Source organism: Oncorhynchus gorbuscha, linkage group LG25 (assembly GCF_021184085.1).
Source record: "Oncorhynchus gorbuscha isolate QuinsamMale2020 ecotype Even-year linkage group LG25, OgorEven_v1.0, whole genome shotgun sequence".
NCBI lineage: Eukaryota > Metazoa > Chordata > Actinopteri > Salmoniformes > Salmonidae > Oncorhynchus > Oncorhynchus gorbuscha.
In genome coordinates, this window is record NC_060197.1 from 33,882,143 (window position 1) to 33,899,071 (window position 16,929).

At 43.6% G+C, this 16,929-nt stretch overlaps 1 protein-coding gene across 1 annotated transcript in view; it reads right to left on the reverse strand.

Moving 5' to 3' along the window:
- The window catches only part of LOC124013728 (inactive ubiquitin carboxyl-terminal hydrolase 53-like), a 55,979-nt gene that overhangs the window by 28,621 nt on the left and 10,429 nt on the right, over positions 1-16,929 (reverse strand). Inside the window, 6 exon segments of the mRNA XM_046328179.1 lie at positions 414-498; positions 640-722; positions 1,722-1,832; positions 3,738-3,872; positions 4,101-4,193; positions 5,157-5,879. Coding sequence (XP_046184135.1) covers positions 414-498; positions 640-722; positions 1,722-1,832; positions 3,738-3,872; positions 4,101-4,193; positions 5,157-5,300 — 651 coding nt within the window. The 5' untranslated portion in view covers positions 5,301-5,879.

Consider the following 16,929-nt stretch of genomic DNA (forward strand, 5'->3'; position numbering starts at 1 on the left):
GGAAACAAACATCATTATGGCTATCATCCAGAGTCACATGTCCTTATTTTCCAAGCTATAGCACACAATATTTTACATACAGCAGGTTTTTAAAGGACCAAAGAGTTTGATTTGTGTTTTCATTTTGCCATGGGAAAAATATTGCGATACTGCTACCGTCCCAGCTCTATAAGCTAACTAACCAGACAACTAAGTAACAAGAACCCTAAATACGACTTCACAGTGGGGGGGGGGGGGGGGGGTTCTGCTGTTGTCTTGCTAGTGACTTTCCAACATCGCCCCCTACTAGTTGTCTAGTGTGATGAGAATGGAGCTGCATCCTGACTTGAGATATGCGTGTGCTAGTTTTTGCACAAAACTGCCATTGACATCAATGTATGATTTTCTTAATGCTTGATAGGACAGACACTTACCGGACAGTTGCGGGAATCCCCGATGGTGCTAGCCGCTTGCAGCAGCTCTCCAAATGACTCGTCCCGCCTCTGATAAACCTGTTGACTGAGAGAACCAGAAAGAGTGTGAGAGAAAGATCTGAGAGAGAGTTTACAGAGAGTGACAAAGCTACAAAAGTCACTCAGTAACCCTAAGAGGAACATGGAGAAATGTGTGTTTTGTGTGACGTCAGTAAGCATGGCTTACCAGAGGGCAGTGGTGGAGACATAATGCACTAGCTCAGTGAAGGGCAGGGGGTCGGAGGATGCCCCACAGCTACGGCACACAGACTGCAGGGGAGAGGGGAACAGGAACACAACACAGACACGTGGCCGTTAGCTAGGCGCCGCTTAGCCACTGCCAATCACCAATTATCAAGTCAGCGTGTCATTTCACGAGGTGTAGTAGTTTGGGGGCAGTTATGGGGAAATTACTACTTTAGGGTGTTTGTGTGAACTGTGATGGAAGAGAGTGGATTGTTTGTCAGTTGAGAGGAAAAGTGGCAGGTGGGGTGGGGTGGGTTTTGTGTCCAGTCTTCAGACGTCATCTATTGCCTCCTTTCTCAACACTGGGCCACAGCACTGCTGGCTTTTACACTATAGGGCCTCTACCGAAACATCAAAGCAACCCTCCTGCTGGAGAGCTACTGGGGTATACAGGTGTTTTGTTCCATACTGTAAGTGTAGCACAGCAAACTATCCGCTACAGTGCACTCGAACACAACGCGCTCTGACCCCAGCGGTCCCAACACCACACGACACCCGATTCCACTAACCTGTTGGGCAGCTGATTAACGGAATCAGGTGTGTAAAACCGTGCTGGAAGAAAAGCTTGCATATCTACTTGCTCTCAGAGTTGGCCACCTATGCATCACCATCAAACCATGCATCAAAGCTGTCTGATACGTTGACGACAGGACTGCTCTGGGATTTAGTGAGATGAACATCATACCGGCAGGGAGGGATCTGAGGAAAACCCCCCTCTCTATTCCAGAGTAGCAGACCCACTCTGGAGACGTGATGAATTGGGTAGGTCCTATCTCAGACAGTGATCCATGTGGCTGCTGCTGTACCCCCGGATGGTGTGTGTGTGTGATCCCTGTGCCTGCAAATGGATATGGACCTGTGTGTGTGTGTGTGTGTGTGTGTGTGTGTGTGTGTGTGTGTGTGTGTGTGTGTGTGTGTGTGTGTGTGTGTGTGTGTGTGTGTGTGTGTGTGTGTGTGTGTGTGTGTGTGTGTGTGTGTGTGTGTGTGTGTGTGTGCTACCACATGCTAGGAGTTTCCTTTAACCTGTTCGTAGAGTGTCATGGCAAACTTCTGGTGTGTGATGCAGGACTTGGAGGTGCAGGCATCTGTCTCCTCAGGCACAATGTGCAGGTGAATCCGTTCCAGAATATTCTCCTGTGGAAATATACCATGACGATAAGAAATGGGTCAAAACAAAACGTGTAATAGTTTTCACCGAATCACCATTAGCAAAGTTAGCTTGATCTTATCCAAAGGAATATTCACATTTTCAAATTGAAACTTTGGTAATCGCCCCCCTCTATTGAAATATTAGCAATCATCAGCTATTTTTTTTTCCTCAGCATGTATCGCCCTCAACTCACCCTCAGCTATACACTTATCTCCTTAATGTACCAGTAAAGAGAAAAATAACGTCGGGTAAACCAATACTTCCCCCCCTGATACATCTGTATAAACCTGTATTGTTTTGTGACATTTAACAGCTAGGGAGTTATGTGGTGCCTCACTACTGTAGTTAAGCAACCAGTCTGAGTGCAAGCGGCCTCCATTTGAAACTCACACGTTGCTACAGAATCCCACTGGGTTTATGAAAGAGTCAGGCTGCTTTTAGACCTTCACCATTTCGAAGCGATTTAATCTGACACTGGCTAATTCTGCTCAGAAATTAATCCAAGTCGTACTGGCTGAAGCATTACAGGGCCTTGTCTTTAATTTACGCATGTGAACCTAAGATTCACATGGTTATTAGGTCCTTAGGAAAAAGAGAGAATGGCTATATGCAGGGCATTGCCAAATCTGAACATGCACACAGCGAAACGTACATTGAGAATTAAACCAGTTGTAACAATGTCAGAATGATTCAGATGACATGCCTGACCAAATTGCAGGTAAAAATAAAGGGAGAAAACCCTGTGATCTCACATTACATTTCTATTCTAGCTATATCATTAAAACAGGGTTGTTGCCAAACTGAGAATGGGACATTGGTTACAGGACAAACATTTCATTTTTTGTTTTGTCTGGCACCTGACCACCACCTTGGATTTGATTGGATTGTGGTTCTTTCTAAATCATTGTTTATTCAAAACAAACTCCAGTACGAGACGGAAACCACAGGAGTCGGAGGTAAATTTTTACTAACGGCCTGTGTGAGTAGTTCCCTGTGTTGCCGGGGAGCTCGGAGAGTGGGCTCCTTGGTTATTTGGTTTGGCTGGCCTCTCTTTTTCTCATCACCTCCTGTTCTACAGAGAACGAGTAAACTTAATTTTCAAATCCATTTATCCTCCACTGTAGAATGAGCCCTCCTGAGTGAATGACCTCCCCAATCGAGAGCTGCTGCGCTGAACAGAAAATGAGTGTACCTTTGTGCTGAGTAGGTTTACAGCAATTTCACTACGGCGTCAAACCCAATACTCGCAGACAGAGAACACAATGTACTGGAGTGTACCGTCCCCTAATCCCTATGGCTAAAGAGGAACAAATCATTAGTGAAGATGAAGTCAAAAACTACATGTAATGTACAGTAATATTCCTAAATCCTGGATGTTTCTTAGTTGGTGTTGAAGCGTCTGAACATTCCAGGGTCTGAGCATGTAATGACATTCTCTCTGTTGGGTCTAGAATGAATGTTAAAAAGAACAGGGTAAGAAAGCATTACTACTACAGTGGAAGATAGCCAAACTAAGCACAAGTGGACTGAATAGTTATGGTTATAATGAATCATTCAGAGGGCTCATAGAGACATCTCTAAACCACTCGGAGTGATGCTGCATACACAGTGAGGAAACCGTAAAGGCCCAAAGATAGTGCTTCTGCTTCCATAACCCGCCACCATTATATATTACGGGTTGTGTCGAGGAGATTGGTGGGAGAGGGGAGAGGGCTCTTTCAGACGGTGACCTTGCTGAAATCTTTGTTGTTACAGCACGTCTGCCCTCATATGTCCCCAACACACATTCCAGTCTATCCCTGGGGAGGCCCCAGTCGCCTCAGCTCAGAGGCGCCCCAGGATACCTGGGTTAAGCCGGTAAGCTTGGTCGATCACCATGGGAAACTTACGAAGCACTCTGCAGCATCATCCATGAAGCCGAGCTGAAAGCGGTGCTCGTCCTTAAAGGTCTCTGCCAGAGCATGACGCAGGTTGTCCGACGGCAAAGCGCGCTCCCGACTGTGCTGGAACTGGGAGAAGATGCCCTGCGGAAAAGGAAAGAAGTTGGGAATTAACCAGACCATTCATTTAATTCAAGGTTTCTGAACAAACCTAAATGACTTCCAAGAACCTGAAAATGAAAACATTTTAAATTAATTATTAACAGCAGTTCAAGGGCCAACTACGTGTCAGCAACAATAAAGCCCTAAAAAGTCACTTTAATATATTGTGATTGCTTGCAACAACTGTAAGACTTTATGTAGGGTGCATACCTTCAACGCACAGAAGATGCAAGAGTCTCCGAGACAGAAGTGCCCAGGAAGCTGCCTTAGACTGCGTCTGAAGATGTCCAGCTGCCACAGCACCTGAACAATGGATTGAAGAAAATATATTGACAAAGTATTGTCATGTTCATTAAGTGCCTCATTATCCACACCCAACTCTCATTATAACCCAGACTAGCCCAGCTAATCCTCCCTGATAACCTTTGATGAAAGACAGGTTTTAAATGGGATTTGTTTTAGAAAACCATTTTTCAGTTCCAAATGTGACACTTGAGGGCCAGTTAATATTTATGGGTGGAAATCAAGGTTTATCCAGCTTTACTTCACCTATTCTCAAACATTCTCAACCATGGATTTGGGGCTAGTGATGGCCTTCCTTGGTAGATGGTGCTTAGATTTAAAAGGGGGTCTCTGGTTGAGTCAGGCCATGGAGGAGGACAGAGGAAGGAGGGAGAATAAAGGAAGGCTACTGTTCCTTGGAAACATAGCCCTCGGTGTCAGACATCGTCACCCAGCTCAGCCATGTCTCGCCCCTTGAGTCACAGCCTGGAAGAGTGACCTCACCGCGGGATGATTGCACCCGTCAACCCTGTCGCCAACTGCCATCCCACGAGCCAAAAACAACCTTCCAGTAACTTGCCGGGACATACTGACAAATGTACAGTGACTAAGCTATGGGCTTTGAGGCTGTAAAGTAATGCTGGTGTTGGTAAATATTTTTGACCGGGGGACATGCTGTCGAGTCCTTTCTTAAAACTATGCAACGCTAACATGAGTGACGTAACCTACTGGAAATGAGAACATGTTTTGTATCGACTCGGCTTACCAGGTGTTGCAATAAAAGGATTTGGCATTGTTGCAATTTACATTAAGCTTTTATTAATGTCCCTAATCAGAGATTAACAGTGTCTCTAGATCCATCCCATTGTTCTGGATACATAACCATTCAAAAACAAAGCATTTCTGTTCATGGCCATTACCTCTGCTGCATATGAAGAAAACATGCAGTAACAATTTACTATTTATTGGTAAGTTAGGACTCACCTGCACCGCACTGTTGAGAAAGCAGCTGTTCTGCCCCGGCTCGTTCAGCAGGCCTTTTGTGGGGGCTAGAGACAGCATGCTCCCCGGCTGGTAGGATTTGGCGAGATTGCCCCCCGGCTTTCTGAAGAACTTGGCCCATGCCATTTGATAGAGTGTCTGCCTTTGGACGGGAGTGGAGTGACTGGGTGAGGCAGACTGGGGCTCGTTGCTGGTAGCGGTGGGATCCCTCGCCCAGTCAAGAAACGAACCCCGACAATCTGAGGCTACGTTATTCCGCTATCAGCAGCTATTTTCCTGCTACACATGGGCGACTACTGCCACCTCTCCACAGCTCGATAGGAAGGTAATATTACCTTGTCCACCACTTGGAAAAGTCTGAAATGTCACAAAAAATATATATTTTTATTTTAAGTCACTGGCTAGGAAGTCTTTTGAGTCCAGAGAAAATCCTTTCAAAACAGATTGCTAGTCTGATTGTTCTTATGCATAGCCGTTTGACTCCTGAAGTAGGGGTGTTAGACATTCTCCAACCTGGATCATTCTGCACTGGGGATTCAGTACAGGGATGGGAGGGGCTGTGGGTCCCGGTTGTCTCTGGGGGCTCTCCACATTGGCCTGACGTTATAGAGCAGTCAAATAGAATTGATCGCCCCTTTCCAAGGTTCATCCATAGCGAAGATCTATCCAGGCAGCTCTTACCATTGGACGTCAATTGGGTCTGATCTGTAAAAGTAAAAGAGTGAAAGGAGACTTGAGTCACAACAAAAATAATAATTTAACTGAAAACAAATGAATATCCAGGAGAAACATTCGAGGACCTATTGTGCAATACTGTATGACCTTTATTGAAAAAGTGGTGTTTGGATCCTTCTAGTCAGTAAATTATATTTCTGGCAATAGTAAACATCAGGCTTCACCGAGAAATCAGGTCACAAATTCCAAAGTCCACCAAACTAAGATATTATAGGCAACTGTGCATACATATTACATGCTGTAAAGCTTAAACCTGTAAAGCTTAAACCATGTGTCACCTTGTCACTTTGAATAGTCGTGCCCCAGCTTCCGAGTTGAAGGTTAACAATAAATGGGAGCTATGCCAAGTTACATGGTAATATCATCTGCCCAGTAAACAATGTAGTGCAAATAAGATACTTGCAGCACGCCTTCCTTCAGGTTCAATGCCTGGTCAATGGCCAGTCTTTCAACATTAAGCCACATAGTGCCTCTCATAGCCATGCCAACGTGCGTGTTTGCTTTGGAGCAGACTTAGCATTAGGCTAACATGGCAGACAAGGCATTATCCTGCCCAGCCTGACCTACTGCTCACCATCTCCTCTCAAAAACATAACCGGAACACGTGTCGACAACCATTTGAGATTCAGTTGATCCTGGAAGCAGTGCAGCCCACATGCTCAAGGGCCTACCGGCACACTGAACTTCAAATGCAATAACCGACCCGCAAGGCAGCCACGCCAGAGACAACAGAGCCGTTTCCCAGAATGCTGCCGGTGTCATCTGCAATGTGTCATCTGCTCGCTTTGGACATGCTGGTTAAGGGTTGTTTAAGTACAATGCATGTACATATACTGTATTTGTGCTAAAGGAGCCAGGCAATTCAGTACCAAGGTTATTAGGGTGACACATCCCACTGGGGAACCAGCAGACCACAGTCAACCAACAAGCTTCCTAAACCATGTGGTGTTTTGTTGTTCTTATCTGTCTGTTTGAAACTTGTAAATGTTAGCTGAGGAACACTAAGGATTCTATACAAATGTGTATTCTATTCACATTAGTGTTACTTATATAGCTGAAAATGTGGTTAGGGGAAGTTCAGACAAGTGGGATAATCACAGGAAATGATCTAGAAGCTATAAAATGACACTGAGCAGCAGTTTCCACTGTCATACAATTCATACTTCTGTTTTAAGTTAGGCACCTCTGAGTACATGATGATGCAAATCCTGTATTCTACAGCTCACAAGCACCCATGTAGACCAGTGAAGTGCCATTCATTGCTTAACAATCAACAAATAGATCCACAGCATTAGTAATCGACTGCAACAGGTAGATATTGTGTGTTAAGGCATGCAGTCAGACTGGCCATAGGGCAGTTCTGGCAAATGCCAGATGGGCTGGTCCATCTTTAGGGGTTTTATGTGGAGAATTATCATCATTTGGACTTCCTGACTTCCTGACAGGCCGCCTCCAGGTGGTGAAGGTAGGCAACAACACATCTGCCACAATGATCCTCAATGGGGGCCCCCCAGCGGTGCGTGCTTAGTCACAAATGCATGGCCAAGCACAACTCCAACACCATTATTAACTTCTTTGGGCTCATTGGGGCGCTAGCATCCCTCCTCGACAACATCCGGTGAAATTGCAGAGCGCCAAATTAAAATGACAAAAATAGTAATAAAGACTTGTGAAAATACAAGTGTTATACATTGGTTAAAACATTTACCGGATCGGTGGGTCCCCTGCGGGACGGTTGAGCTAAAGTAGGCTAATGCGATTAGCATGTTGTAAGTAACAAGAAAATGTTCCAGGACATAGACATATCTGACATTGACAGAAAGCTTAAATTCTTGTTAATCTAATTGCACTGTCCAATTTAGAATAGCTGACAGTGAAAGAATAAAATGCTATTTTTTGAGGAGAGTGCACAGTTATGAACTTGAAGATGTATTAATAAACCAACTAGGCAGCCTTGATACAACATTTTGAACAGAAATGCAATGGTTCATTGGATCAGTCTAAAATATTACACATACACTGTCATCTAGTGGCCAAAATCTAAATTGTGCCTGGGCTGGAATAATACATTGACCTTTTGCATTTCAAAGATGTTATAAACATTTGTTTTAAATGCAAAATAATACATGTTTTTGTCATTGTATTATCTTTTACCAGATCTAAATGTGTTATAATTCTACTACATTAATTTCACATTTCCACAAAGTGTTTCCTTTCAAATGGTATCAATAATATGCATATCCTTACTTCAGGTCCTAAGCTACAGACTGTTAGATTTGGGTATGTCATTTTAGGCGAAAATATATATCTTCTTAAAGAGGGGTGGATCCTTATTAATCCCCTGTGAATTTCAGTTTGTGACAAAACATGCAATGTATAGTGTGGAAAGAATCATTGTACCATCTAAATTGCTGTGACATATTTTCAGCTGGTGTACAAAACCAAAAGTAAGAGGCAAAACTTAAGAACAGGAAGCATAGAAATACCACACATAGAACAGATCTACTGCTTACATATTGCAGCGTTAAAATGAGTCTTTGTTAATGATGGCAAGACTTGTTTATAAAGCACAGTGTGGCTTGATCACTTATCCTTGGGTCTAACAAAAAGTGCAGACATGCAAAATCCACCAACAAACATCTGATCTCAATGAAAAGCACATTCAACTGAGATGGCAGACCTTTAAAGGGGCCTATCCATCACATCTTGATTGGATTCGTTTTGCATATCCTTGTTCAACAACAACTGTAATTTGCATCCCTGACTAGAACTGGAAAGATAAACCGAAAATTACAGACACCGACTTCCTCTTACTGAAGCACTTTTGTGTACGGTCAGTCATTTTCTGTTATTCTGCTTCACAATATTCCTCTAAAAGAATTATTTGGTCAGCAGTAATATCCTAAGCATTATGTTGATTCGTAGCCAAGTGAGGGGTCACCCGACTCATTTCACTGGTCTGGATTTTTTGGAATCGACCAAAGCACATGAAGGAGTTGAGACGTCCTTTGTAAAGAGAGAGTCTTGCTTAGTGTCTTGGAATTCCAAGCGCAAACAAACAAAAAAAGTATCTCGTCATAGCAAAAATGATAAGGCTAGCACCTTTGAGCAATCAGCTAGAGTGTCTGTTCTGCATCAGCATTTTTGACAGGGTATGTCTGTTAGACATGAACACCGCAAACGTGACCTGGTCTACAGTGTGGGACATTTAAGTCATCTGGTGATGTAATTGATCTATTAGAGATGTGTTGATGAATGGCCTCAGAGGTTTAACTGATGTATTTTATATTAGACGGTCTGTCGTCAAACTGTAACATTCCTTTAACATATGTCAGATAAATAAAAACAAAACGTGACTGTTCAAGAAGCAGCCACTGGCAATTTTACAGAAACACAAAGCTCAGTGTGTTTTAATTTGACATCAAGTTGCCCTAATACCTGTGTAACAACTTCAATAACTGACTTTCCCACTCTTGTTGCCTCCAATATGAAACTCCCTGAGGCATTTCCATACTGAATCCTTGATGTTAGACAGTGGTGCAGTGTGCCTTTGCTCAATGCAGATCAATACATCATCCCACCTAGCTGGCGCATTACACACCTTTGTGACGGCTAAAGCGTGTCCCTCCCCACAACTCGCCGACTCCGAACTCAACGCTGATGGATGGCTTTCCCGATAGGAGAACACATTCAGTGGTGAAACTAGTTCCCTGGGGTGAGAGAACGCCCAGTGCTTTCAGGCTAGCTGCTGCTTTTTGTCCTCAAATCAAATCAGGTCTTAACAATGGTCTTTAAATGTATATCATATTCTCTCTGAAGACGTTGCTCATCTTGAGACTCTGGTATATGAGACGATAAAGGAAAGAAAATGGTGTGTGTGGCTCATTGCACTTTAAATGTATGCAGTAGGATAAATCTGTGGGTGTTAATCTTAATGAAAAGTAAAGTATATATATATTTTCTTTCTTGACATTTTAGCTAAGAGCTGTCTATGGCGGCATAACTTGGATGACTGACAAAAATGTAAATATGGCAACTTAACGTTCGTAATATTCCATGACTAATTTAAAAACATATTCAAACAAGTTGTTTTTCCCAGCACTTTGACTTGTGTGTTATTCAATTAATTAGACCAGTCTGTTCCAAATCCTGACTGTGGTCAACTCAACATGTTCAGAAATCACACTTAAAATAACCAAAGACAGCTGCTATTAAAAAAAAGTTTTATACTTTTAGAAACTCTTCCACTGTTTGCTATGACGCCCTCCCAGAAATCGTCTTGTTTCACACATTACATGCAAGTGTGAAATGGAAATATCATAAATCCCCGAGACTGTTTGCCATGACACCCCACCTGACCCAAAATAGATGAGAACCAGACAGAGCATGTTTTGGAAATAACAAAAGAAACCATGTCCATCCATTGTCACTATACTTACTCACTTACAAAAATATAACAGGGGACAAGTGAGGTATCTGATGAACTAACAGCCAAGAACACATTCCTTTATATAAATGTCTAAAGACTACACTTTTCCTCTAGAACCTACAGTTGGTAATAAACTGAACAATCGTAAGTTGTTTTCACACAGACTTGGGGAATAAAGGGAACGTTAACTTCCCAAATCAACACTACACGAAACTAATACCTACCAAGGAAACATATTACTGTTGTTTGCAGACACTTCGAAGGTTCAGAAGTTTGCCTTCCTTGCTTATGCTCTCAGAGGTTTTACTCGAGTGTTCTGTTTGTTCACAAAATGACGGCAATTTGGCACTAGCGACTCCTGTGGCGGGCCGGGTGCAATGCACGCTGACACGGTCGCCAGCTGTACGGAGTTTCCTCCTACACATTGGTGCGGCATTGTGTTAATAAAGAGGCAGTGCGGCTTGGCTGGGTTGTGTTTCGGAGGAGACACAGCTCTCAACCTTCGCCTCCAGAGCTCGTACGGGGGTTTCAGTGATGGGACAAGACTAACTACCAATTGGATTCCACGCAATTGGAGAGAAAAAAAGGGGGGGGTACAAAAAATTAAATGGAAAACCTACTAAATATTCTCCGTTGGTACTATTGGGCCCTATATGTTCTTGCCAGAAACAATCAAACTGTGGTTAACTGCTTTCAAAGCCATGTTCTGCAAACCTACAGCAAGTTAAGGACTCAGTAGATTGACATACAGTTAGCCGTCCATTAAATCAACAGAGGAAACATCCTTGACCAACTAGAAATGTCATGTCCCTTCCACCCTCATGTAACGGGGCCTCATTTGTATACCACGTGTACATTTCAAATCAAATAGTAATCAAACTGTCACCATATACACATATTCTCATCGATAAAATCAGAGCCATATTATATTTGAGCGCGACAGCCCTACCAGGCTGTCTATTCACCTTTTATAGTAACAAAAACACACTCATTTTCTGTATGACTTGGTGATGTTGAAACTGGATAATGACAGTTCGTAAAAGAAAGCCCAATGGAAAATATGATCACATTCTGTAGAGGTCTGGGCAGAATGTTGCAGTGACTTCTTCAAACTAAAAATGCATGCCGCCTAGCGGGTGCCAAACACTGGCCGCGCATTCTGCAAGACTCATTGTCCTTTCTAACTATTTAAAAGTAAATGCTACAGTCCACATCTATGCAAAATAAATGCAAATTGTTGTTCAAAATGCCTCCATTTTATCATTAGGCCTACGTTTGAACGTTTTTATTAGCCTACCATTATTATATTTCCTGTGCAACAAACATCTCCCATTTCCCCCCAAAACAATCAATAAGCCTATTTGCTTGCAGTACAGTTGACCAACCTTCTTGAAGTTGTGCGCATGCATGGTTTGGGATTTGCGTGGAGATACGCACACTTTCCCGTCAAGTTCTATGTTTATAACTATCAACCTTTGCAGGAAAATGAGGCCCCTGGACTTCAACAATTCTCCCATGTGGGGCAGACACCAGACAGTTAAAGCCAGCCTTCTCGGTGTTGGCCAGGGTTGAATTTTTAATTCCAGTCAATTCAGGAAGTACACAAATTCCATGTTTTTCATTTAGGGAAATTTGCAATTGGAATTTGGTGTACTTTCTGAACTGAAATTGACCCAAACCTTGGTATTGATCAATTCCAATGTGCGCTCAATACTTCACTGACTACTTAATTTAAAGCTGCCGTTAGGCAAATGCAGTGAAGTGCGAAAGTGAAGAGAAAACCAATGTTTATTGATATCGTCCCCCACACTCGGTCAGAACCTGCCTCACTTTGCTTCCCACACACATTTTTGCTTCAATTGGTTTCAATCGAAAACACTTGTGTATGTCACAATCCCTAGATGTTGCTGCAGAGGCCTTGGCAGTACGACTTCATGAAACATAAAATCCTCAAACCTTTTTGACCATGTAAAAATGCAAGCTGACCATGAGGAAACTGGGCTCAGCTGTGGGGAAATGAAACAAGACCCCTCTGATGAAAATCCTGATATAACAGAAAGAAACAAACTGGAGAATTCCCTCCAGAATGGAGCAAAAGTGGTGCCAGGAAATAATCGCTCACTCAACGTCAACAAAATGAAAGAGCTTCAGGAGACCGCAGAGCACGACCCCCCCCCCCCCCCCCATCCACATCGACGGGCCGCAGTGGAGAGGGTAAATAGTTTCAAGTTCCTCGGTGTGCACATCACTGGCGACCTGAAACAGTCCATTCACACAGACAGTGTGGTGAAGAAGGCACAGCAGCACCTCTACAACCTCAGGAGGCTGATTAAATGTGGCTTGTTCCCTAAGACCCTCACAGACTTCTACAATCGCACCATTGGGACCATCCTGTTGGGTTGTATCACTGCCTGTTACGGCAATTGCCCAGTCCGCAGGGTTGTGCGGTCAGCCCAACACGTCACTAGGGGCATACTACATGCCCTCAACGACATCCACAGTACCCGGTGTCACAGGAAGGCCAAGATCATCATCAAGGACCTCAGTCACCCGAGCCACAGCCTGTTCACCCCGCTACCATCTAGAAGGCGGAGATGTACAGGTGCATCAAAGTTCGGAGACAACAAAAAAATGCTTCCATCTCCAGGCCATCAGACTGTTAAATAGTCACCACTAGCTGGCCTACACCCAGTACCCTGCCCTGCCATATGTATATAGTCATAACACTGTTTACAGTGCCTTCGAAAGTATTCAGACCCCTTGGCTTTTTGCACATTTTGTTACATTAAAGCCTTTTTCTAAAATTGTTTAAATAGTTTCCCCCCCCCTTATCTACACAATAGCCCATTATGACAAATCAAAAACAGGTTTAGAAATGTTCGCTAATTTATAATAATAAAAAAATTTTTTAAGTATTCACACCGTTTACTCACTGCTTTGTTGAAGCACCTTTAGCAGCGACTAAAGCCTTGAGTCTTCTTGGGTATGACGCTACAAGCTTGGCACACCTGTATTGGGGGAGTTTCTCCCATTATTCTCTGCAGATCATTTCATGCTCTCAGGTTGGATGAGGAGCATTGTTGCACAGCTATTTTCAGGTCTCTCCAGAAATGTTAGATCGGGTTCAAATCCAGGCTTTGGCTGGCCCACTCAAGGGCATTCAGAGACTTGTCCCGAAGCCACTCTTGCATTGTCTTGGCTGTGTGCTTAGGGTTGTTGTCCTGAGTCAGAGGTCCTGAGCGCTCTGGAGTAGGTTTTCATCAAGGATCTCTCTGTACTTTGCTCCATTCATCTTTACCTCAATCCTGACTAGTCTCCCAGTCCCTGTCGTTGAAAAACATCTCCACAGCATGATGCCGCCACCACCATGCATCACCATAAGGATGGTGCCAGATTTCCTCCAGACTTGATGCTTGGCATTCAGGCCAAAGAGTTCTATATTGGTTGCATCAGATCAGAGATTGAGAGTTTAGGTGTATTTTGGCAAACTCCAAGTGGGCTGTCATGTGCCTTTTACTGAGGAGACCCTTCTTCCCCGATTATTCAGTTTAGCAGGCAGCCAGCTCTAGGAAGAGTCTTGGTGGTTCCAAACTTCTTCCATTTAAGAATGATGGAGGGCAATGTGTTCTTTAGTACCTTCAACTGAGCTAAACGACTACCGCCCCGTAGCACTCACTTCCGTCATCATGAAGTGCTTTGAGAGACTAGTCAAGGACCATATCACCTCCACCCTACCTGACACCCTAGACCCACTCCAAATTGCTTACCGCCCAAATAGGTCCACAGACGATGCAATCTCAACCACACTGCCCTAACCCACCTGGACAAGAGGAATACCTATGTGAGAATGCTGTTCATCGACTACAGCTCGGCATTCAACACCATAGTACCCTCCAAGCTCGTCATCAAGCTCGAGACCCTGGGTCTCGACCCCACCCTGTGCAACTGGGTACTGGACTTCCTGACCGGCCGCCCCCAGGTGGTGAGGGTAGGCAACAACATCTCCTCCCCGCTGATCCTCAACACGGGGGCCCCACAAGGGTGCGTTCTGAGCCCTCTCCTGTACTCCCTGTTCACCCACGACTGCGTGGCCACGCACGCCTCCAACTCAATCAACAAGTTTGCGGACGACACAACAGTGGTAGGCTTGATTACCAACAACGACGAGACGGCCTACAGGGAGGAGGTGAGGGCCCTCGGAGTGTGGTGTCAGGAAAATAACCTCACACTCAACGTCAACAAAACTAAGGAGATGATTGTGGACTTCAGGAAACAGCAGAGGGAACACCCCCTATCCACATCGATGGAACAGTAGTGGAGAGGGTAGCTAGTTTTAAGTTCCTCGGCATACACATCACAGACAAACTGAATTGGTCCACTCACACTGACAGCGTCGTGAAGAAGGCGCAGCAGCGCCTATTCAACCTCAGGAGGCTGAAGAAATTCGGCTTGTCACCAAAAGCACTCACAAACTTCTACAGATGCACAATCGAGAGCATCCTGGCGGGCTGTATCACCGCCTGGTACGGCAACTGCTCCGCCCTCAACCGTAAGGCTCTCCAGAGGGTAGTGAGGACTGCACAACGCATCACCGGGGGCAAACTACCTGCCCTCCAGGACACCTACACCACCCGTTGTTACAGGAAGGCCATAAAGATCATCAAGGACATCAACCACCCAAACCACTGCCTGTTCACCCCGCTATCATCCAGAAGGCGAGGTCAGTACAGGTGCATCAAAGCTGGGACCGAGAGACTGAAAAACAGCTTCTATCTCAAGGCCATCAGACTGTTAAACAGCCACCACTAACATTGAGTGGCTGCTGCCAACACACTGTCATTGACACTGACCCAACTCCAGCCATTTTAATAATGGGAATTGATGTAAATATATCACTAGCCACTTTAAACAATGCTACCTTATATAATGTTACTTACCCTACATTATTCATCTCATATGCATATGTATATACTGTACTCTACATCATCGACTGCATCCTTATGTAATACATGTATCACTAGCCACTTTGTTTACTTTGTCTACACACTCATCTCATATGTATATACTGTACTCGATACCATCTACTGTATGCTGCTCTGTACCATCACTCATTCAAAAATCCTTATATACATATTCCTTATCCCCTTACACTGTGTATAAGACAGTAGTTTTGGAATTGTTAGTTAGATTACTTGTTGGTTATCACTGCAATATCGGAACTAGAAGCACAAGCATTTCGCTACACTCGCATTTAACATCTGCTAACCATGTGTATGTGACAAATAAAATTTGATTTGATTTGATTTACAATCCTGTCTCGGAGCTCAATAGAAAATTCCTTGGTTTTTGCTGTGACATGCACTGTCAAATGTGGGACCTTTCATAGACAGGTGTGTGCCTTTACAAATCATGGTTAATCTTATAAAACTACAGCTGTACACACCTTTTCTATTAATAGACTGTCCACACACACAATTTATTTATTTAGATATAAATAACTGACATTGCTCATTAGGATGTTTCTTAATTTCTTCAATTGTTTTGATAGATAGATTAAAAGGTATTGCTGCACTGTTGGAGCTAGAAACACATGCATTTTGCTGCACCTGCGATAACATCTTCAAATATGTGTACGCAACCCAAATATATATATTTTTTTTTCCAAGGCAAGCAGAAGTTTCCTGTGTGAACTTCCTGCTGAAACATTCCAGCACGTGGACACTACTTGAACCCTGTGAAACTGAACAGGTCAGCCACACCTCACTGAGAGCCACTCAACGAACAGCCCCCATTCGGTCACAGCGAGTGGAATAGGGAGAGAACAGAAGTAAAATGTTCCCAAAAACAGATCCTGTATTTATTTTCTTAAAGGCTCCGATTGAAATATAACTTCCTTAGACTGTTCAGACTACTTCCTAAATGTTTCGCTGCTTCCCACGACTTGCTAATAAAATGTTAGAACCATGGCCAACAACTCCCCCAACCACCCCCACCCTCCATTTATTTTAAAACAGATTAATGAGTTTATTCAGTTCCAGCAGCTAATTGAAATTCTGCAAGCGGGGTGTGTGTATGAGAGGGTTTTAGTGCACTCTGGCTTAGCCCTTTAATGCCTGTAAGATTTGTGTAATTTGTAAGAAAATTATGTATAGCTTCAAAACAGGTTTTAAAAATGAATGTTGCTTGCAGGGAATGTAATTCTTTGAACACTACAGTGAAATGTGATTGGATGCATTTTCTCCATTGTCTACAGTTTAGTTAGTGGTCCACTCTGATGTAACCTACCACCTCCAGACTGTGGCTTTAATGAATGGACGATGCAGTTGCTACATAGACCAACAAATGGGGCACAAGTTATCATCAATGCCAGGTACCAGTGTTGTCTTCAAGACCGGATTGGGGGGGGGGTTCAAAATGTCCAGTACTTCTGTGTTCATATTTCAGAACAACATATGGATTCTTTAGACATTCGAATAGTGAAAAAAATGCATTCTGAAGGAAAATAGAGCCACTATACAAATTATTACTAACTACAGTGGGGAACAATGGGCCTTCAGAGAAGGGATTTATAAAATAATGATTATAATAATT